At 51.4% G+C, this 21,934-nt stretch overlaps 1 protein-coding gene across 1 annotated transcript in view; it reads left to right on the top strand.

Annotated features, from left to right (window-relative positions):
• Positions 1-74: 74 nt before the first annotated feature.
• XYLT1 (xylosyltransferase 1) overlaps positions 75-21,934 on the top strand; it is a 291,435-nt gene continuing 269,575 nt past the window's right edge. Inside the window, exon 1 of the mRNA XM_025855530.2 lies at positions 75-416. Within this exon, the coding sequence (XP_025711315.1) occupies positions 75-416 (342 nt within the window). The remainder of the gene's footprint in view (positions 417-21,934) is intronic.

The raw sequence follows: 21,934 nt of genomic DNA, 5'->3' as shown, positions 1-21,934 counted from the left end.
GAGCCGCGGGGAGCGCGGGGGCGGCCCGGAGCGCCCGGGGTCCCCGCGCCCCGCTCGCCCGCCGCGCTCCGAAGATGGTGGCGGCGCCGTGCGCCCGGAGGCTGGCCCGGCGCTCGCACTCGGCGCTGCTCGCGGCGCTCACCGTGCTGCTGCTGCAGACGCTGGTCGTGTGGAATTTCAGCAGCCTCGACTCCGGGGCCGGGGAGCGCCGCGGGGGCGCAGCGGCCGGCGGCGCGGAGCAACCGCCCCCGGCCCCGGCCCCGCGCCGGGAGCGCCGGGACCTGCCAGCCGGGCCGGCTGCAGCCCGAGGCGGCGGAGGAGGACGGGGGACCCCGGCGCGGGCGCGGGGAGGCGGCCCCGGAGAACCCCGAGCGCAGCAACCGGCCAGCCGGGGGGCACTGCCCGCGCGGGCGCTGGTAAGATGCCCTTTCGGCTCGCGTCCCGGAGGGAGGGAGGGAGAGAAGGAGGGTGAGGAAGAGGCAGCCCTGACCCGACGCCCCCCCCCAGCCCCTGAACCCCGGGCATCAGACTGGGACTTCCCAAGCCTGCCGGTTCCCTATCTCTTTCCCTGGAAGCCGGGGCGGGGTCCGTGCCGAGGCTCGGAGGGGGCCAGTTGGCTGCCCCATCCCGAGTCTGTGGACTGCCCCCTTGGGGTGTGGGGAAGTTATCTCCGGAGGAGGCGCTTTGGGGGTTACCGGAGCCTAGCCGGGTTCCTCTTCCCCGTCACTCTTCCCCGACTTGCACTATGCATGTGGGTGTTGGTGCCTTGCCCACTGTCTGAGTGCGTGGATCGTCCCCGGGATCCTCAGCCGCTGCTCATGGGTGGTGCTCACAGCATCTCTTTGGTTTTTGCTGAGCTGAGTGCAGACAACTCAGTTCCCTGCTTGCCGTCTCCTTGTCTTTCCCGGGCCTGAGATGGGGTCTGGGATCGGTGTCCCAAATCCCCAGCCGACTCCCTGAGTCAAGATTCAGGATTGGGCGCCTGGTCTTACTTTAGGTCTCCTGTCTGCCATCTCTGGCTGTCTGCGCTGCTCATGTCTCTACCTTCTCCGTCTCTAACCTTGTTCTCTCCCGGTGCCCTCTCTGACTTTCCTCACCCAGCTGTCCAGGGTCAGGGCATGGCCCCTTCTCCTAGATGGCTGTCCCTGGCTCTCCGTCTTGCGTGTACCCAGTCAATGTCACCAGCTGTGTGACCACATCATCACGACTTCGGCTCTTCTGGGTTTTCTTTGCCTTCCTTGGGTGTGAACAGTCTGAGCTCTGACACTGGTTTCTCCGTCCATCTTCTGGGGCCATCTAGGTGTCTTCCTGTCCTGTCCCCAACTTCTCCAGGGATGGCTTTCACACCTTCTCTGGGCTGCCTTGCTGAGCCCACTGAGCTAGGACACGCAGGACAGGGGGTCAGAGTCCCCAACTCTGGGCCAGGCTCTCTGTGCCCCGTGGGCATGAGCGTCTGTCCTAAGGAATAACGGCGTGCAGTGTGTCTGTCTCTATCTTCCTCATGCCATTTGCCTACAGGGGTTCTCCTAGCTCTTGGGGGGGACATCAGATGCCAGGGGTTAGTTTCAGGATCCTTAGGCACTGAATGCATGTCTGTGTCGTTTGTCGCTCTGGGAGCCCTCACCGAAGAGTGCCTTCAGACACAGCGTGATGCTTTCTGATCTGTTAAACTTCCTTGGAATCAGCGGTGACCCTCTTTGCTGGAGTGCGGCTCTTTGTGCCCCAGGAGGTGACATGATGGCATTTCACGTTGCTGGCTTGTCTGTGTGGGTAGCAGGTGGATGTCTTTCCCTTGTTTGTGGGAAGGGGTGTGGAGGGAGATTCCTGATGGAGAGCCAGAACATTCCCAATGTCCTGTGGCCTTTTAGTTCTAGAGAAGGGTACTCCCAAGCACTGCCTTTAAACTCCTGGGGTGAATTGTGATGTGTTTGGGCAGAAATGCGATTCGAGGTTCGTTCTGGTTTTGGAGCCCTACTGGGAGGTGCAGTGCGAGGGGGTTCAGGATGTGCCCTGCTGGCCCAGAGTGGGAACATGTAGGCTGAACACAGTGGCATGAGGCTTCCTGTACCCTTTGCGTCTGGGGTTGACAGGCACCAGGAGGTGTATCTTTGGGTGCAAAGACCACCTGTTGAAATAAGCGGAGAGAAGGAAGGAGGCCTGGATTTCTTCCTGCGCCCTGGACGTTTTCGGTACTTCATCCGCACCCTGCCTGTGTGTGCTCAGTTCAGTATCCTATTCTCTCTCCTCTCAGCTCAGCCGCAGAATGGTTTGCAGTTGGGAAGGTAGGTGGGAGCTTGCCATTTCCTTTTTTTATTTCTTTTGGCATGTCAGTTCCAGCAGCAGAGTTGCACTGCTTTTTGAAACTCTGCTTTCATCTGCAGGCTTAATTACCATCCCCCTACCCGCATCTCCCCGGGTGTCAATTTCTTCACCTTCTGTTATAGACATAGATTTTTTGTTTGTTTGGTTGGTTGGGTTTTTTTTGTTTTTTGTTTTTTGTTTTTTGGTCCTCCTTTCTCTGAGGGTGTCTACTGCACTGTTGTGAATTGTTATGTCTCCTGGATTTGTATTTTATTTTATCTGCTCTGTCTCCTCTCTTTTCCCTGCCCCACATCTACCCCCATGCCCTGCTACATCCTGAAATCACAGCACAGACATGCTGGAGGGGTCCTGGGGTCGGTCCTCCTCTAGCCGTGCCCACCCAGCCCCTGCCCTTCCATGGAGCTCAAGGAGACCAGAAGGGGGCAGGCTGTTCCCAAAGTCCAACGACACGCCTGAGCTTGGGCTGCAGGCTGGGAGAGGACCAGACCTTTTCGCAAGCCACTCAGACCCTTGCAACATGTGGTTTGTCGGCAGACCCTATTGGGGCTGCTAGCGTGATGCCTTGGAGATAGATTCAGGAGTGGGATGTTTAAAAAAAAAAATCCCTGTGATTTTCCAGATGGCTCTCTTAAAGAGCTGGTGAGACACATGCTTGGGACATGATGCTTCATCTCTGTGCTCTCTGGAGGGTGGGGGCGGGGTGGGGTGGGGCAGGTGCAATTCTTGCAGGCAGAGAGAGTCTGTGGCCCCGTTGGTGGCGGTGGTGGTGCTGGTGGCTGTGTCCCAAAAGAGTGTCCGGCAGGCACTGTGTCCAGAGCATTTTCTAAGCAAGACCTTGCTGCTTCCTTGTGCCCACCGTCCCAGAGCCTCTGCACTTCCCACCTTTTATGTCTGGGGAGCAGCGCCCGAGTGGAGGGACCTGATTGTTTTTGGTGCATTTTAAGGAGCCAAGAAGAAACACACAGTTTCTCAAGCCGAGTCAGAGACAGCATGAGGACGGTGACAAGATGGGCATATCTATAAAAGATTTGTAAGCTCCTTTTCCCTCTCCGCCTCTTCCAGAGCTCTTAAATATTAGAATTATCGGGTGGATTGGAGCAGAGTTGTGGCTGAGGCACCGAGACCTTCTCTGGGTCTCCTGTAAGCTGTGGATTTGACTGTCATCTCAGAATTTAAGAAACAGATGGGCTCACTTATAAAGGGAGGAAACACACTGGGGAGAGTGTCAAAAAGATCACACTCCAGGTTCTGGATGGATTGGGGACAAATGAAAGAGAGCTGTGTGTGTTCACGTAACGAACGTTTATTTTCTTTCCCTTCGCTTCCAGCGATCCTCTTGAAGTCCCGTTTATTCCTTGTGCCCTTAGATAAAGTGCTACCCAGTAAGTTTCATTCAAGGAGCCGAATTTTTAATCGCCCTTCCATACACATGCATCTTTAATGCGGAGTGGGGTTTTTGTATCGTCTGACCCCTTGGAACTGTTGATTTTTTGGCAGAAATTCCTCATACTTCACATTACTCAGATAACTCAGGACCTTTTCAGACGTCAGCAGTGACTCTGAAAAATTGGTTCACTGTATCCAGATCACCTCTGGTTCTAACAGCCTGGGAGGTGTGGCTTCTCTTTCTATCCAAATGTTTTGAGACCAGAGAGAACAGAGGGTATTTTATTGATGGTTGGGTTTTCTTTTTTTCACACTCTGAATAGGGTTTTATTTTGTTTGAGCAACGTATTACACTTTGTATACAGAAATACGCATCATTGAACAATATTTATCTTATTGCAAATGTTGCCATCTGCTTAATCATATACTGGAAAATGTTAAATTAGAACAGGTAAATAAAAGTAGAAATTATTAGACACATAGGTGCATATATATAATTGTATATGTGCATTTGCCTTCCTTCCAGTCTCATCACACTCTAGATATTCTCTCTCATTTATCAATTCTTTTTCTTTTTAATCTTCTCAAAGTTTACGTGACAAAATATTTGCTGTTTTGCAAATAAGAAGCCAAGGCATTAGTCCCTGTTTGCTGGGTATTGTCCAACTTTGATCCATGGTCTTAATAGGAAAGGAAATTTGCTGTTTTGAGCTGGAGCAGATATCTGACATTGTGCACGCGTGCGTGCCCGTGTGTGTGTGTGTGTGTGTGTGTGTGTTTCCCCAGAAAACAAAATATCCTTAAGAATATCTCTGTAGTCAGAAGCTGCCCTCTCACCCGGAGCTATTTATAGTCAGTGGGGCCATAAATCTGCATGCACAAAGACAAAAATGAACGGTGCCCACATCATTGGACTGCACAGTGTGGGTGGTATAAGGGCTGACCTCCTCTCTGTCTCTTGGTGAACACTGCCCTGTCTTGTCACTTAGGAGAATGCTCCCTGTTTTCTTTGCATTTCCCCCATTTCTGTGGACCCTGGTCCCCATCTATCAGAACCAAGAAGAAGATACCTTGGGGAAAACTAAAAGTAAAACATAAACTTAACCCCAGCAAAACCCAAGTTCAAAGGAAAAGGCGTGGGAGCAGGAGGAAAAGTCGTAGGAAATGTGTGCCAGGCCCCAGCGCCCAGGAAAGGGACCGTTAAGTGTTCTTGCGTCTGACACAGCTGGGTTCAGGTCAGGCTCTGCTCTTTTCCATCTCCTTGACCTTGGGCAAGTCCTTCTGCTCTGCTCCTCTGAAAATCCGGGCTCCCGCAGAGGGTCATGTGAGGATGAAATGTACTAATACATGTGAACTGCTTTTGGGGCCTGGCACATGAAAATGCTCCACTGTGAGCTGTTGTTCTTGAAAAGAAAGTCTTAGTGTGTTTGGAAATAAGCAATTTTTTGCAATTATTCATTTTCCCATTGAAAGTCGGGTTTGAGTGAAATCCAAGGCAGGAGAGTAGATCCAGCGCTTGTGAGTGTGCCAGCCTTGGAGCAGGATGGACTGTGGTCGAGGGAGGAGCACTAATAGTTATTGAGTGCCAGCTGTATACCAAGCCTCCTTTAGATGTTTTGCATACATTATGTTATTAAGATGCTCCAGCACGCGCGCACGCGTGTACACACACACACACAGGCAAAACAAAACAAAATGAAAAACCCAGGATGGAAGGAGCTGCTCTCCAACTTACACAAAAGTGAAACTAAGGACGCCTGGCTAGAAATTGCGGGTCTTTTGAATGCTGATTGCACGGCAGGAGTAACAAGGACTTTGCGGATATTACCTGACTGTCTCAGTGAATCTCCCTGGCTGTGTGGGTTAGGACTGTTGCTGGCCCCATCTCAGAGATGAGGAAACAGGCTCAGAGAGGCAAAGCAGCTTGCTCACGGAGAGTGCAGAGCTGGGGGAGCAGCAGAGCTGGGATCCAAACCCAGGTCTGCCTTATTCCAGTCGACCTACGGGTTTCTGAGCGCCGTGTCTGCGCAGTTCTTTGAAAAACTCCAAACGCAGCCAAATGATTCCTGAAAGTCTTCATACCGCTTTTCTCCCTTCTTACTGCAGATTTCCAAAAATGTGCCAACCCTAGAAAAAGGAGCAGATAGACAGTTTTCGTGGAATCAGACCCCTAAATGATGACACAAACAGGGAGTCATAATAACAGTAATGAGTCTCTATATGGCAGTTATAATGTGCCAGGCACCATTTGAAGCCCTTCTTATGCATTAACTCCTTTATTCCTTCAGCAAATGTGTATTCTAGCTGCCACAGCCAACGGTCCTGGAGCTTACTATAACCAGGCCCTGTCCTGGGTGTTTTACAAGCATTAACTCATTGAAACCTCACGCTACGGAGGAAACTGAGGCAGAGGGAGAAGCTTAAGCAGCTTTCCCAGGGTTCACGGTTATAAATGGCAGAGCCAGGATTTAAAACCAGGCAATCCGGGCTCTTAACCACTCTGCTCTACACCCTCCCTCTTATAAGCGTCTTTCCAAGGTCCCTAACCTTAGAACCGCAGAACTCATTTAAGGAGGCACGTAGGTAGTTGATTCAGTCAGGAAGCCCAACCCCCAGCACAGGATGTTATGGTCCTGGAATGGAAGGTATCACCTGATACTGAAATACGCAGCGTACATATGAGGGTTGAACTGGAACTGCTGAGTTGGCTGGAGGAAGGAGTTTTGAATTCAGCTCTCTATAGCCAGGAAGGAAGGAGAGTGCTTTTCAAGGCTCCTGGGCCAGTGGAAACAGCCTTTCATTCATCCTCAGTGGGCTTCCTGCTTCTCCGCCTGCCCAGTTCAACTGCTCTGTGGTTCTCTCCGGAGGAGCCCATGAGGAGCCGCCCAAGAGCTTGGGGGAAGCAGGGAGGTATCTCTAAGAACTCACAGGCCGATTGTCTTGTGGGCGCTTCCTTCCGCCTGCAACAGAAACTACCCGTTTGCCCGCAGATACTCATCAGGTTGTGCCCCTCTGATCCCCATGGTTAGGGTTGCCTCCTCCCCCACTGAAGCCAGAGGTGTTGAAAAGAGGGCGGGGGGGGGGGGGTGGATGGGTGTCACCTTAACTGGCTCAGCACTGTTGTGAGCAGGGAGACTGGCATTGTTAGAATCAGGGCCTGGGAGCCCAGACCCCCAGCCAGGTGGGGCAGAGGGGGCATGGAAGGGCATTTCTTGAGTCTCTTTTGGAGGAGGATCTACCCCTCCAGGGCCCTCTGTGGACAGGGAAATGGGTTTGTTCTGTCTCTGGCCTGGTTTGTCCCAGCCCAGATGACTGCTGGCTTATCTGGAAATCTAATCCAGGCTAATGTGTCCGTGGATGCTAATGACTAGCATTTCTCCTCCCAGCTAATCCTTTCCTGTACTCCGTGGCCACGAGCAACACTGATTAAGCCCAAAGGAGTCAAGTTCATGGGGAGAGATGGATGAAGCAGTCCCTTACTCATGGGGTACAGACTTTGTAACTGTAATGCTAACAATGGGGAGGGTGAGGAGGATTTCTCTCCGTTGAAAGTTTACCTTCTACCAGATGCTGTAGGAAGATACGTGATCTTAGGAATTCTTACAACATGCTTCACGTTAAAGGTGATTCGTCTCATCTCTGTTTTACTGATTACAAATCATAAAAACTAAGGCAAGAAGTTGGATAAAGGTTGAACAGCTGAGAAGTGGTTAGTTATAGGGATTGAAGGCTGGTGGTGACTCCACAGACTGCTTCCTAGTCTCTGTCCAATTCAGGAAGTCCCTTGTCCCGCCCTCCCTCCCCTCCCTTCTGTTCATTAATAAGTGCAGATGCGCTTACGTCCATCCATCTATCCATGGACCCATCCATCTATACGTGCATGCATCCATCCATATGTACGTCCGTCCATCCATCCATCTACCCATCCTCCGTTCCAGCAGTGAGAGCCTGCCAGGCCTGTGCCAGCACCAGCACAGCCTTCATGAACAGGACAGATGTGCCCCCTGCCCTCAGGAGGACCAGCCCAGCAGGTGAAGTGTTGGGCCGTTGCTGCTAATCAGAGAGGTTCCTTTCATATCCTAGCCAGATTCACTGCCAGTCTCGCTTCCCCAGAGTGGCCTCTTGGACACAAGAGGAAGGCGTCCTCTGCACAGATTCGGGGCCAGGAATAGTGTGATTCAGGGGCCTGGAAGCCCTCAAGGCTCCCACTGCCCCCCAAACTGCCAGACATGAGGTCTAGACTGCTCCACTCATGGGGCTCAAGCTCTTCTTACAGCTTAATAAGGAGCCTGGGGATGAGCAGTGAGCTGCCTGAGGTTTGCAAGGGGAGCAGGGACGAGGAGGCCTGTCGTGTGATGGTTAGGGTGGTGCCGGGGCAGGGCTCTGACATCTGGAGTTCACAGCCCATCTCTGCCCTTCATACCTGATGCGTTACTTCACCTCTGAGGGGCTCAGTTTCCTCGTCTGCGTTGTAGGAGCGAGAAAGGCACCTAGCTGGCAGGGCCTGGTGACGGGCCCCAGCTCTGGCCCGCAGTCAGGGCTCCTGTGCTCCTTCCTGCTGCAGCCTCATCATGACAGATGTTTGCAAGAGAGGCCCTCAGATTCATGGCCTGTGGATAGGTTTGGTTTGGCCCACACTCTAGGTTCAAATAAAAAGGCACTGAACCTTAAGGATTAAGATATGCTGTAAGACCATGGGGATTATGGGCATGTCTTTTAGAAAGTCACAAGATCTGACAGCATTGGGCCCCCCATTCTTGCTTGTTTTTCAAATGGCCCAGCGGGGGAAGGGCTGTCCCCAAGACCCTCCAGATTCCTGAGACCCCCACATCCCCCCCCCCCCCGCCACACACACACCTGGATCTTTTCTTTCCCCTGTGATGCCTAACTGGCCCCTTTGGACTGCTGAATTTGCAGCCTCTGTTTAGAAGATCTCTGTGTTCACTGTGATGAGCTAAAAATAAGTGTTTGTGGTCACCTTTCAATTATCCCCATGTGGTTTATTCACAGCACTTACTTACCTCGACTGCTTTTGCTTCCCCTCGGCACGATGGAGGTTTCCTTCCCTCCCTCACTGCTGCTCTGTACCCAGAAGATGCAAATTCTCACAAGGATCAGGCCATTGTGAAGGCAGTGTCCTCAACAAAAATAGACCCATGCATTCTACAGTTTGGTTAACGGTTTCCCCTTTGTTGGGCACGCGGCGAACATGCTGTTTTGAATTGTCTGCCTTCCACTTCATGCGCTCCCCCCAGCCCTGCCCCACAATAACACGATTCGGGGTGTGGAGAATGGTCAGAGAGCTGGTCACAGCAGGTGGAAGACTGGAACATTCTGAAACACCGTGGCTTGGCTTCCAGCACTGTCAGGGACACAAACCATCACTTTCAGTCCCTTTCATCTTTTTGTGCCTTGTTGGGTGAATATTTTTAAAAATTGTAATACTATGTAGTTCTTTAAATGTGCATTAGGGAAAATTGAAATGACAACTTGGGGCTCATATCGCTTAGCCTGCAAGGTAAAGTGGCATTTAAGTGAGAGAAGTTGGTTAAACATAATGAGCATGCATGAGTAATAGTACCAAGCCCTAATTCTAATCCTAATCCTGGCCTCGGTTTGGATGGCGAATGACTGAGGAGGGGGTGCCAGAATGACCAAAGTTTGGGAAACGTTGAGTTCCCCAGTTTGAAGATACTCTGCTCCTTTGGTCAGCAGTGGTGCCATTTTGTTCCGATGTTCAAGTAGAGAGGATTTCAGTGAGACGTCAGGAAGACCTGTGCCCTGGGTCCGAGCGGCAGTCACAGTTACGGGGCCCTCTCTGATGGCCTCGGCTGCTCTCTGAGTCACTCCTAGAGTGATGGGGCTCCTCCGGCCCATCTTCTGGACTTGGGTCTGGACCCTTCGTGTGCATCTCTTGGATTCATGAGCGTTCGCTTCATGTTGACTGTGTCCGTGAGTCCCGCATGTGTTGCACCTGGATTTAACCATGATGGATGAGTTCCCAGATGGGCCCGTAATGACTCTGTTAACTTAACCCCGAATCAAGACTCGCCGGCTCAGAACCCGGGGAACAGAACCGCATTGCAACCCGAACAGCAATTCAAAAGGGCAGTGGAGACAGCTAATCATTTTATAATGAGCAAGGAGACGAGCAATAAAAATAGAGCCCATGGACAGCATGATAATTTCGCAGAGTCTTAGCACTCAACCGGGCTCACGTTAATAAAATAAACAAATGTTTTTGGTAGTGCAGAGCTAATGTATACATTATTTAAGGATAGTATTAAAACCAGATTAGATGGATCAAGTAATCCAGGGGTTACCTCATTAAGCATCCTCTCCTTGGGGATGTGGGAAAGTTGTTCTCTTTCTGTTTTTCTTCTTTCCTTGTGGAATGGGGCTTTATTAATTAGAGATGTAATGGGAAATCTTGTTTTCTTTTTCCCAGACTAGCGGCTGTTTTCTGTTTATTTTTTAATGTAGGACCATGCTTTGCAGATGTTCTCTTTGAAATAAAAGCCTATTCATTGTCTCTCTTTCTCTCTCTCTTTTATCCCCAGCTCAGACCAGGCAGTTCATAAAAGACACAAACAGAGAACCCCATTTGCTTGTCATCAGGCGGTTACAGAAGATTCCATTTCTGATGTAAAATACTCTTATTACCTGCTTTTTCCCTTAGTCCTGTTCAGGAAGAGGTTCTGAATTGTTACATCGGAGTCCCTCTTGTTTAGGAGGTGAGGTGATGACAGTGACCAGGGGAGAGGAGGTGACGCGGAGGGGAGGTGCATTCACAGAAAACAGCCGGGTTCGCAAGTGGGCACGGCCTGGGTTGACTTCTTAGGTCCAGGGGTTGACTGCTATTTTGGCTTTCTTTTAGGGTGAAAAAAATCCCGTGGAGCCAACCAGCTCTCGGTCAGAGAGAGAGCAAGCGGTGTGAACCCCCAACGACAGTGGGCATGAGAAAGTACTGAGGAGGCAAACCTCACCCCCCGCAGGCCGGGTCTGGGCTGCAGCTGGAGGAATGGCAGCCCCGGGTTCGCGTCCTCCTCCTCCTTTTGTTAAAACAATTTAAATTACTGGCCAACATACAAACATCAGTGGTTTCAAGTAAATACTGAATTTGGAGTTCCTATTTAAAAATTGGAAATTCTGGGGGCGCCTGGGTGGCTCCGTCCATTTTAGCATCCGACTCTCGATTTCGGTTTAGGTTGTGATCGCAGGGTCGTGAGCTCGAGCCCCCGCGTCGGGCTCTGTGCTGGGCGTGGAGCCTGCTTAAGAGTCTCTCTCTCTTTCCCCTCCCTCTGCCCCTTCCTCTCGCTCGTCTAAAAAAAGAAAAAAGAAAAAAGTGTGTACTTCTGGCCTTCATTACCAAGGAAGCACACATTTGGGGGAGGGCAGACGGGACTGCCCCTCTACCTAGGGTCCCACCTCCCGGTTTGCCCGGGAGCCCACCCCTCAGCATTGCTTATTTGTGTGACCTGAAAGACGGCTGTTAGAATTCCAGTCTTCAACTCTCAAAATGATGAGGAGGAGGAAGATGGTGAGAGTCATTGCTGTTACGTATTAAATGCTCACTGGGCACCAGGCCCTGTGCTAATAATAAGCAGCACCTCCTGGGTTATCTCGCTGAACTGTTGACGTCCACTTCATGACATTGTCCCCATTCACAGATTGGGGACCCTGAGGCACATACTGAAGAATTGCCCAAAGTCACAGAGCAGCAGACTTGCAGTTTGAACTCAGGCGGGGTGACCAGGGAGCCCATACTGCGCATGTGTGCGTGCGTGCGGCCATGTGTGCATCACACACAGTGTTTTCCCAGAGCAGTTGTGGTTGGGAGCTCTTGCGAATGGCCCTGCAAGAGGGTTGGCACTGGTTGTCCGCCCATTGCATGGATGGGAGCATCAGGACCCGGCAGTGGGTGGTTGGTCACCCCGTGTCACCACTGCCAGGGAAAGTGCGAAACGTGCCTCTTTACAGAGGACGAACCCTGGTGAGCTGGGCATCTGGTAGAGGTCCCGTCACCAAAGTTCCCGCTGTCCTGGCCCACGGGGCAATGCTTGGTGGTAGCCTCCACCCTGCACCACTAGTCTTGGAGCGTTGAGGGAGCATCTGTAGGGTAATATTTTGATACGTTGCTCATTTGTATTAAAATAATAATTACAGCGATAATTACAAGCACAGGTTTTAGTGACACTCGGCTGCTGACTCTAAGAAGAAATAATTAACTGCGTATTCCCTCCGAATCACGTGGAAGCCAGGCCTGGCCTTCCTCCTTTGTGTGCGTCCAGCACGGGCTTCACTGCAGGTTGGAGGCCCCGTGTGTTGCCAGATGCCGTTTCTGTTAACGGGATTGATGGCAGATTTCCATTCGAGGAGGAGCAGGGAGTTAGGTGAACAGCGTCTTTCCCCACAAACACCCAGGGAAACAACCTGACCGGAGTCTGAGGTTGGCGCCCTCCCTTGAACCGTGGAACGCACCTCCCTCTAGAAGCAAATGTGGTAACACCTAGAGGGATGTTCTGCCCCTGATTAACTACTCTAGGCTCGGCCGATGCCTAGCCATAGGGAGGGACTCCTGGCTAATTTAACAGGACGGCTGTGATTCTCTTTACACTTCTGTTTCTGAAGTGCATTGAGTGGGCCTGCCTTGACTTTAACAACTCGGGAAGTTTCTCTTGAAATAGAACATACGTACCTAAAAATGCACAGGTCCACCAGTGACCATGCTCCTGCAACCAGGACCCAGATCCAGAGCACAGAGCCTGACGGCTTGCTGCCTGTCCACGCCCTGCCAAGGTCCTTCTCCTTCCTACTGCTAGTTCCCACATCTCCAGGGGCAACCCTGACTTCTGACCCCACAGGTTACTTTTGCTTCTTTTTAGAAACAGAATCACCCTGGTTTGTTTTGCTTAGCATTATGTGAGATGAGATTATGTGAGATTATATCAGACATTGGCCAACGCCAGCCCTCAGGCCAGATTCAGGTTGCCAGTTTCCACGTGGCCTGTGGGCTGAGAATGGATTTCACATTTTTAAGTGGTTGGGGGAGAAAAAATACCAAGAGAAGAATAACATTTCGTGGCATGTGAAAAGTATATGAAATTGAAATTTCAGGGTGCATAAATAAAACTTTATTGGAACATAGCCATGTCCAATTCATTTGCATACTGGATGTGGCTGCTTTTTTGCCCTGTAAAGGCAGAGTTGAGTAGTGTGGACAAAGGCCATGTGGCCCCCAAAGCCCAAGACCTTTACTGTCTGGTAAAATGTTGGGGGGTGACTCCGTGTCTACATCGTGTCACGTGTTTGTAAGTGTTCATCACGTGGTTGTGTTGTATTGCATTGTGGGATATAGCACAATTTACATAGCCATTTTGTTTATGGGCCTTTGGGAAATTCCCAGTTTGGGGCAGAGCGCTGCCGTGAGCATTTTTATGCAGGTCTTTTGCTAAACAAATAGGTTTGGTAAACATTTCTCTTCAGTACGGACCTAGGAGGAATTGGTTTAAGCACTTTTTCTTTTTTTTTGGTTTTGTTTTGAACGGGTTGATTTTGACAAACGTACGTTCATTTGGAAGTCTTACTTTTCCTGCTTGGTGATACTTGCGTGTGCTGAAACTCTGGACCCAGGCTTACTTTCCAAAGAAGTAATTAGTCTTCCAAAATGGAGGGTCAGTAGAACCACAGTTCATTAAGGGTGTGCTGTTCTTCCAGCTCAGAACCTTCAAGGATGTCGGGAACATGCCTGACATTCACTGCTTTCGCTTGCTTTTGGGAATGGTGCCATCATTTCATTTCTTATGCTGAAGCCATATTGTCCAAATGACTCTTCTCTTTATGCGGCAAAACCGGTCTGGCAGAATTAGGCATTTTTTTCGATGTCACTCTCTCTGCTTTGACTGACTTCTGTTTATCTCTTCACTCTTCTGGTTTCCTTGCTGGGAAGCAGATGGATGCAACTCTACATCCCCAATCAGATCTCAAGCCCCCAGTAGCATGTGTCATTTCTCATTGAAACACCATGCTGAGATGGCCCTTCGGGGACGGCCGATGTGGCACGTGGGCCACTGCCTTGGAGCTGAGACTCCCCCTGAGGAGCGGCCTCCATGTGCCCCCCTGGTCAGCATTGTTGAGCGGCGCGGGTCCTTCCTGCATCAGCTTCTGCAGGCTCGGCCCTCCACCTGCCGCTGTCCCACCTCTGCAGGCAGAGGTTCTCCCAGGGTTGGGAGGAGAGCGCCAGGATTCCCCGGGATCATGACTGAATATTCTTTCTGGGGCTTGTCGGAAGAGCCCAGTCAGCTTCCTTCTCTAGCTTCTCTTTACTCCCCAGGAGTAAAGTCCTGCTTGTCTTAGGAGCCTGCTTGCTGCCTGTGCCCTGTCCGATGAACACACTTCAGGTCACCAGAGGACACCATCCGCTGCTCTTTTAATACTCCTTTGAGAAGAAAGCTGGACTCTGTGGCGAAGGGGGTTGCGGCCTCGAAGCCCGGTCTCAGCTGTAATTTAATGTGATATCTGGCTCCGTCTCTGGCAGGCTCAGATTTAGTCTTTAAAATGGGGCAACAGAGCCTCGGTGCCATCATGGTTATGATTCCTGGCTGTGGAATTCCTAGATTGGAGCAACTTAATCCTTAAATTTTGGCAGTTCTGGGTCTCCCACCAAGTTAATGGTTTACTTACCTTCTTCTTTACGAAGGTAGATGTGTGTGTGTGTGTGTGTGTGTGTGTGTGTGTGTGTGTGAGAGTCGATGTTTATTCTAGGGGATGGCCATTTCTTTTCAAACACTGTTGCCTAGATGTGCTAAGATGCCCTAATTGAAATCCACAGTTAATTCGTCTCAAAAGAAACGTAATAGATTTCAAAAGTGGAAATCTTTCAGGCCTCATTCATAAAATAATAAGATATGTTTAAAACTAGCCTCTCAAAGGCAATCACTTAGAGATTTAAACAAACAAACCTCTTCTAAATATCTCATAAATCAGGGAAGAAACCAAATCTGGGATTTCTGATCGTAGGGTTATTAATGAAAATGAGAATACTTCATATCAAAACCTATGGGGTGAGGTTAATGCTGGGCCCAGAGGAAAATTTATAGCTTCTTTTCTTTTTTGAGAGAGAGAGAGAGTAAGCCAGGGCGGGAGGGCAGGGGAGAGGCAGAGTGAGAGAGAGAGAGAAATGTTTAACTGGCTCACGCCCAGTGCAGAGCGCCACGTGGGGCTCATCTCATGACCCTGAGATCATGACTTAGAGCCAAAGTCAAGAGTTGGGCACTGAACTGATTGAGCCACCCAGGTGCCCCTAGAGCCTATTTTCAAAGCTCTTTAGCTTTTGACATTAAACGTGAAAGGTTAAAATGATTAACACGAGAGTCTACTTTTTATTTTTATTTTTTAACTCACTGAGAACAAAACCGAAAGAAAGTAGGAAAGGGCCGTAAATGAAAATAAAAACAGAAATTCATGAAACATGATGTAAGCGCGGAGGCGTTGCACCATGAGATCCTCTAATGACTCGCCAGCACAAAACGCTAGTCTGGTTCCTCCTGGGGTTGGAGTCGGTGAATGTGCAGCAGGTTCCTCACTCCCACTGGTTGCTCAATGCTTCTCCCGAGGCTGGTTGAGCGGAGGAAGCAATGGGGAAGAGTCCCTGCAGTTTCCTGGTATCCAGGCGGGTGGGTGAGATATTATCCCTGGAGGCAAAGCAAACCTTGCGTCCTTTCTTCTTACTGACCTCCTTCCTCGTGAATAATAAGGCTGCCAGGTCGTGTTCTGTAGAATCTGAGGACCCTCCTGCCGGTTCCCTGTGAGCTCTGCCCCCAGATGTGACGCCTGCCTGGGGTCTCGTAAAGCCAGTCTTCTCCTTGTCCCGGAGTTACCTGCTTGGGGGCGGGAGGGCTGGAGAGTGCTCTCTGGGCAGACGGGCAAGAGGCCTTGATCTCACTAAGCACGGAGCTGGCTGCTCTCCAGCAGAAAGGGGATGTCAGCCTGCTTAGCTGGGGGTTGACTTTGGTGGCCTCCCAGCAACGTCCATTGGCCATCCTTGTGTGCTAGAACTCTGACACGAGAACACGGCTGTACAGATTTGCCCAGGGCATTCAGCCATACTTACTTATTCATTCAACACAGGTGCCTGACACCTGTTGTGTGCCAGGCACTGTGCTAGGAGCAGCGAGTAAAACCGGGTCCCTGCCCATCTGTAGCTCATGTCCCGGTGGGGGGGACCATGAGTAATGGAGGAGAAGGGTCATCAGGGCAGGCTTTGCCGAGGAGGTGACATTTAAGATGAGACAACTAGGAGATGGTCAGGCATGGACGGGGGGAAGGGAGAGGGGGACAGAGGGTGAGCCTTCGTGAGCCCAGAGCAGGGCCTGCAGTAGCCTCCTGCCACTGTCAAGTGCTCTTTCACCAAGGTTCCCTGCAGCTCTGTTTGTGGATGCATCGTCCCCGTTTCCCTTGGCTTCGACCTGCTGTGATTTGGAGGCGGAACTCCGCAGATGAACAAAGTTGACCGTCGATGGTACGAAACTGTTCTGTTTCCAGTAGTCTTTCCAGAGCTCCTCTGCTGTGGCGGGCCCCCCACCTCCCAGAGAAAACATGCCTACCATTGCAGGGGGGGGCTTTTCCGAGCGCCCCCTGCCCCTCCAGCGTGAGGAGCCCTTTCCCTCCCTTCGCCTCCAGATCAGAACGCACCTGTCCTGAGTTCCGTTGCTCGATAGTGGCGCCCTGCCTGCCCCCCCGACCCCCCCAGCCGGGTTGCGTCGCCCCACAGAGACGGTGGAGGGAAGGGCCTGCTGGCCCCGGGCCCGGTGGCAGTGTCTACACTGGCTGTGCCATGCTGGGATCGCCTACATGCTTTCCAAGGCAGATCTGGACTTCCAGGAGCTGGGACTGCAGGGCACTAGCCCCTGTTTTGCATCTTGCTTTGTGTGGCTTTGGGTAGCCTGTCGGGGCCCCTCTGTTCCCATCTTTAAAATGGACTAAGCGATTTCTAGGGGGTCTCTTATGATCCTCAGTTTTAGGTCTTTTGTGGTCTTGGGTGCCCAAGTTACACACACCTTTCCTCCTCCCACCTGTGACCTGCACCTCACGGAGGGAGCTCCTGGGAGCCTTACAACCTTCTCTGTGTGTGCAGGTGGCTGTTCTGGTATGGTTGTGTGCAGAAAAGGGCCCTATTCCCCCCGGAATCCACCCTCTTCTGCCTCATGATAAATTCCGGTCTCTTAGGACCTTATTGATGTTCCCCGTTACCGTCATGATGGTTCTCTGATCTGCTAACTCCATCAAAGGACCCCCGGTGCTAGAACAGTCAATGGCACATAGTAGTTGCTCAGTTAATGTTTTCATTTCCTTGGGAAGACACATGAGAGATGAGATGAAGAGATGCTCTAAAAGCCAGAGCTACGGAGCCCTGCTTTAAAATGAGATTTTAAGATCCAGAGGCCAAAGATTTCTCTAGAACTTGTTACAAGGTTTCTTCTCGGGTCCCTCACATTAGGGTTCACTGTGTGTTGTTGGTACCTGATACAGAGGTCTGTGCATGAGGACGCTGATGATCATGTGTGGTAACTATAATAATAATAGCAGGGACCATTTAGTAATCACTCACCATGGGCCAAGCATTTTCCTCTTAATGCTTCCCTGTGCTGTGAGCGTTGTTGAAGTCACTGTTTTGTGGAGGGAGGAAGTGGGGCACAGAGAGGGGAAGTAACTCCCCCAGGGTTGCACAGCTGGGAAGGGGCAAATCTGCGGTGTCACCCAAGCAGGCTGTCCCAGAGCGCATGCTCCTAACCGCCCCATGTTACCTAACGTGCAGCCCGATTGGCTGGAACCAGGTGGACTTGGGGGAGGGTCCTCTCTCCCAGCTTCTGGCCCTGCCCCTACCCTCCTGCCTGTAAGGGAGGCCTCCGCCGTCCCAGGCCTGGCAGGCCTCCAGTCCCCTACTGCCCTCTTGGGCTCTCGCATCCTCCAAGCCCACAGACAGGGCAGGCGAGAGGCTGACTGCCACTGTCGCAGGAGACTTTACCAGGATGGGGCTGCAGACCGTGCCCTCCCCGTCTCCCTCCCCCTGGGCACGCGAGCCAGCCCCACACAGATGCAGCTGGGGAGCAGAGCGGGAGGGGAAAGGAAGGGGGAAAAAATCCCAAGCAGACTTGGCGCTGAGCACAGAGCCTGACTCGGGGCTCCATCCCACAACCCTGAGGTCATGAGCTGAGCCGAAATCAAGAGTGAGGTGTTCAGCCAGCTGAGCCACCCAGGCGCTCCAGCAGGTGGATTCTGAGGCTGGGCTGCCTGCGTTCAGATCCCAGCTCTGTCCCTTACCAGCTGTGCAAGTGTAGGCAGGTTAGACGAAGTCCCTGTGCCTCAGTTTCTTCATCTGTAAAACGAGGGGGTAAGGGTGTCTACCCCAGAGGGTCGTTGGGAAAAATAAGTGAGCGGATACGGTAGTTCATTTAGCACAGGGCCTGGACACATATTAAGCACCATAAAGTGCTTGCTAGTGGTATTACTTTTAATCTCTGTAGGAAGAGGAGGAGGAGGAAGGGAAGGAGGAGCCAGAAGGTGGGGCTGTCTGGTTCTCCTTCCTCCCTCCCTCCGGGGTGCTAAGGGGCAAGATCCTGTTCCCAGTGAGTAGCCAGCCACATGACCTCTTCATACCCGCTTCCTCACCTAAAATTAAGGTAGAGATTGTAATAATGATCATAATTGACCTCATTTTTAGCTGCATATTTTTCCTATGTAGTAAATAGTGTTTCCAAGACCCAGGATGACTTTTACCAACTGGTGGGTACACTTCCTTAATGCTTTCTCACACACCCCATTGCCCCCCGACTTAGGAAATCGGTGATGCCTCTGGCAAGCCACAGGGTCTTAGAAGTAAGTAAAGAGGCTGTGGTGTCTGTGATGGAGCCAGCTAGGCACTGAGTGTTTTTACAGGTGCCGTTTTATGTAATCCTTACCACAGCCCTGGGGGAGGGGCAAGTCCTGTTACTCTCCCATTTTTCAGACATGGAAGCTGAGGCTGAGAGAGAGCAGAGGTGGCTTGTAGGAAATCCCACCTGCTTAACCAGCAGAGCTCGTGCTTGACCCCTTGTGGGTCCGACATCAGAACCTGAAAGTCTTTCCCGGGGGTGTCAGGTAGCATCCTTCTTCTCCCCGAGATGTGAGAACATATTCTTAAAGACTGCCTCAAGTGTTTTGAAGGAAAAGAAAATACTAATGGTGGTCTTGATGGCTCATAAACCCCTGCCAAGTAGCCAACGTTCTTGACCATGAACTTGGCAGGGTGACAGCATGTCTGGGAGATCCTCACAAGTCATGCTTTCTAGAGAACACGTTTTTGGAGACTGAAGCATCTTATAAAATAACGTGGGATTCATCCCAGAGCCTGACACGGGGTCTGGAATTCTTGAACCCTGTTTTCCAGTTGGATTAAACCATGGTCAGACATTCTGCCCCAAAAGCCCAAAATGAGTCACGCAGCCCCTGGCTATCGGGACCCTCCCGGGCTCTGAGCACCTAGGGGCCTTCCCCATCCCATCTCTCCACCCAGGGTCAGGGTGGCTAGTGGTTGGCGGGCCCTGGGGGTCTTTGGGGAAGGGAGGAAATGAACAGTGGGCTGCTTGACAGCTTAGAGCAGGGCCGTTGGGCAGAGTCCAGAAATTATCTTGCTAACAGTGACAGTCTGTGAGTTTGTGGGAAGCGAGGTCATGAATAATTGATTGCTGTTAACTGAGATATGGAAACCATTTTCAGAAGATTCCAATCTGTAGGCTCCCCGAGAGAGGGAGCAGGCAAGCATGAGGACTCCCTTGTCCTTTGAGGCCAAGGGACATTCCGAGGCTCCTTGTTTGCCCAGTGACGTTGGCCATGGCTCCTGGGCTTGGAGGAGGCACGGGCTGTCCTGAGCCCTGTGGAGAGGCCGCCTGAGGGGTGGCTGGGGAAGGCTAGCCTCGGTTCTCACTGGGCTCTTCCCCACTGAGGGTTGGTTGAGCTTCCCTTCAGATCGTCTCAAATTCAGAGCAACTCCCTGGGTCTTTAGAAGGGTTACATGGGAATGCAGACTTCAGGGCCCTTTTCCCACCTCCCTCCCACCTGCAGAACCAGGAGCAAGTGTGGAAGGGACACTGTGCTTTCTGAACTTGACATTCTGGGGTCTGTGTAGCTCACCTCGTTTCTAGAAGAGGCAGCATTGCCTAGTCATTAGAAACTGTGGCCTAGAATCCTGGAATCCCTTACTGTTTGTATAAGCTCAGACCAGTCATATTATCTCTTTCTGCCTCAATGTTCTATCTGTAAAGTGGGGATGACAGTGGTCCCGACTTCGAATGGTTATTGCAACGATTAAGTAAATTTGTTTTTAGGGGCACCTGGGTGGCTCAGTTGGTTGAGGGTCTGACTCTTGATTTTGGCTTGGGTCTGGCTCTCAGGGTTGTGGGATCGAGCCCTGCATCAGGCTCTATGCTGGGCATGGAGCCTACTTGAGATTCTCTCTCTTCTACTGCCCACACCCCAATTAGTGTGCACTCTCTCTCTCTAAAAAACAGAACAAAACAAAACAACCACACATTTTTAAATATAAAAATAAATACATGCCAGATTTAAAAAAAAAAAAAAAAGCTGCTGCTCTGATCTCCGGTCCCCTTAGGAGCCCTGAGGCGGGGAGGCAGGATGAGAATGGATGCACAGATGGGGGTGAGGCAGGCAGAAGAGATTCTGTGTGGTTCTAGAAGCCACACCGCTGGTTTAAAGAGGGGTCTACCCTCTTTAGTGGAAAGGCCTGGGTCCATCTCCTGATGCCATCACAGAGCAGCCGTGAAACTGCTGAGCACCGCCGGCCCCTTTGGAGCCCCGGTTCCTCATGTGCCAGATGGGATGATAAATCACCTCCCACATTGAGCAGTGCAAACAGTAACGATCATTCATTCATCCATTCAGGCCATACTTACCAAATGCCTCGCACCTGCCAGGTACTAAGAGCTGGAAAACTATCTGGACAAAACAGTGTCCCCTGCCTTGTGGAGTTAACATTCTAGAGGGGGAAGGCGGATAATCAATAAAAAATGTTTTAATAAATACATGAACAAACGTTCTAGAGCAGGGATCAGCAAACATTTTCTGGAAAGGGCCAGACAGTGAATTGGGCTCCACGGGCCATATTGTCCCCATCACAGTGACTCAGCTCTGTCCCTCAAGTGTGAAAGCAGCCGGGCACAGTCTATAAACAGATGGCCATACCTGTGTTCCAATAAAACTTTATTTACAAGAGCGGACAGGGGGCCAGGTGCAGTTCATGGGTCCCAGTGTGCCGACCCCTGAACTCGACAAGAGGAGTAGAAAGTGGTCAGGGCTCTAAGAAAGCAAACCCAGCCTGCCAGCAGGTGACCTGGAGGTGCAGCTCTGAGGGATGCCGCGTGCGGAGAGCCGTGTGCGTGTGTGTGTGTGTGTGTGTGTGCATGCGCGCGTGTGCGTGGACACATGGCTGTGCTCTAGCCAGCTGAGCCATCTTGGGAGCAGGGCATTCGGGGGTGGGCATGAGGTGCCCTCGGAGAACAGGGAATGGCAAGGAGCTTGGTGCTGTGTCTCAGGGCCCGTCCTTCCCTGCTCACCATCTAGGAAGCATGGTCGCTATGAATGTGCTGGCCCCAGGAACCGTACTAGCCACTGGGGCCTCTGTCTGGAGCAGGGGGAGGTTTTTCTTGGGCCTTCAGGGACCAGAAGTGAGGGCTACTTTCTGGGATGTGTTTGAACTTGATGGGTGCAGTGCTGACCTTGACCAGAGCTTTTTCTGCCTTTGGTTCTCCTTTCTCCCTGTCCCTTACCCCAGCCTACCCATGGGCCCCCTCTGTCCCTGACCCCATGTTTCTAGACAAAACGTGGACTCCTTCCCCATATCTCATCCCTGAGGCAATCAGGAGCCCCTAGCTCATGGTCATTTGCCCACAGACCCAGCAGAAGGTTTCTGGCATCTTCTCTTTCTGCTCAGTCCTGTTAGAGGGCCTTGCTTACCTCTACCGTATAGGTAAACCTTATGGGAAGACTTGAGTAGATGGAGAATTCGTTCTTTTCAGCCTTTTTGGCAGGAAGGTGATGGATGAATCTGATGAAAGAAGAAGAAAAGATAGTGGGAACCAGAAGTCCAGGATGGGAAAGGAAGGAAGGCCTTGATCCTTTTTTTTTTTTTTAAGATTTTATTTATTTATTTGACAGAGAGAGACACAGTGAG

This window comes from Callorhinus ursinus, unplaced genomic scaffold (genome assembly GCF_003265705.2).
Source record: "Callorhinus ursinus isolate GAN/ISIS: 27379988/994484 unplaced genomic scaffold, GSC_fseal_2.0 scaffold13, whole genome shotgun sequence".
Lineage (NCBI taxonomy): Eukaryota > Metazoa > Chordata > Mammalia > Carnivora > Otariidae > Callorhinus > Callorhinus ursinus.
Note: the sequence above shows the minus strand (reverse complement) of the source record. Positions and strands in the feature narration are given on the sequence as shown.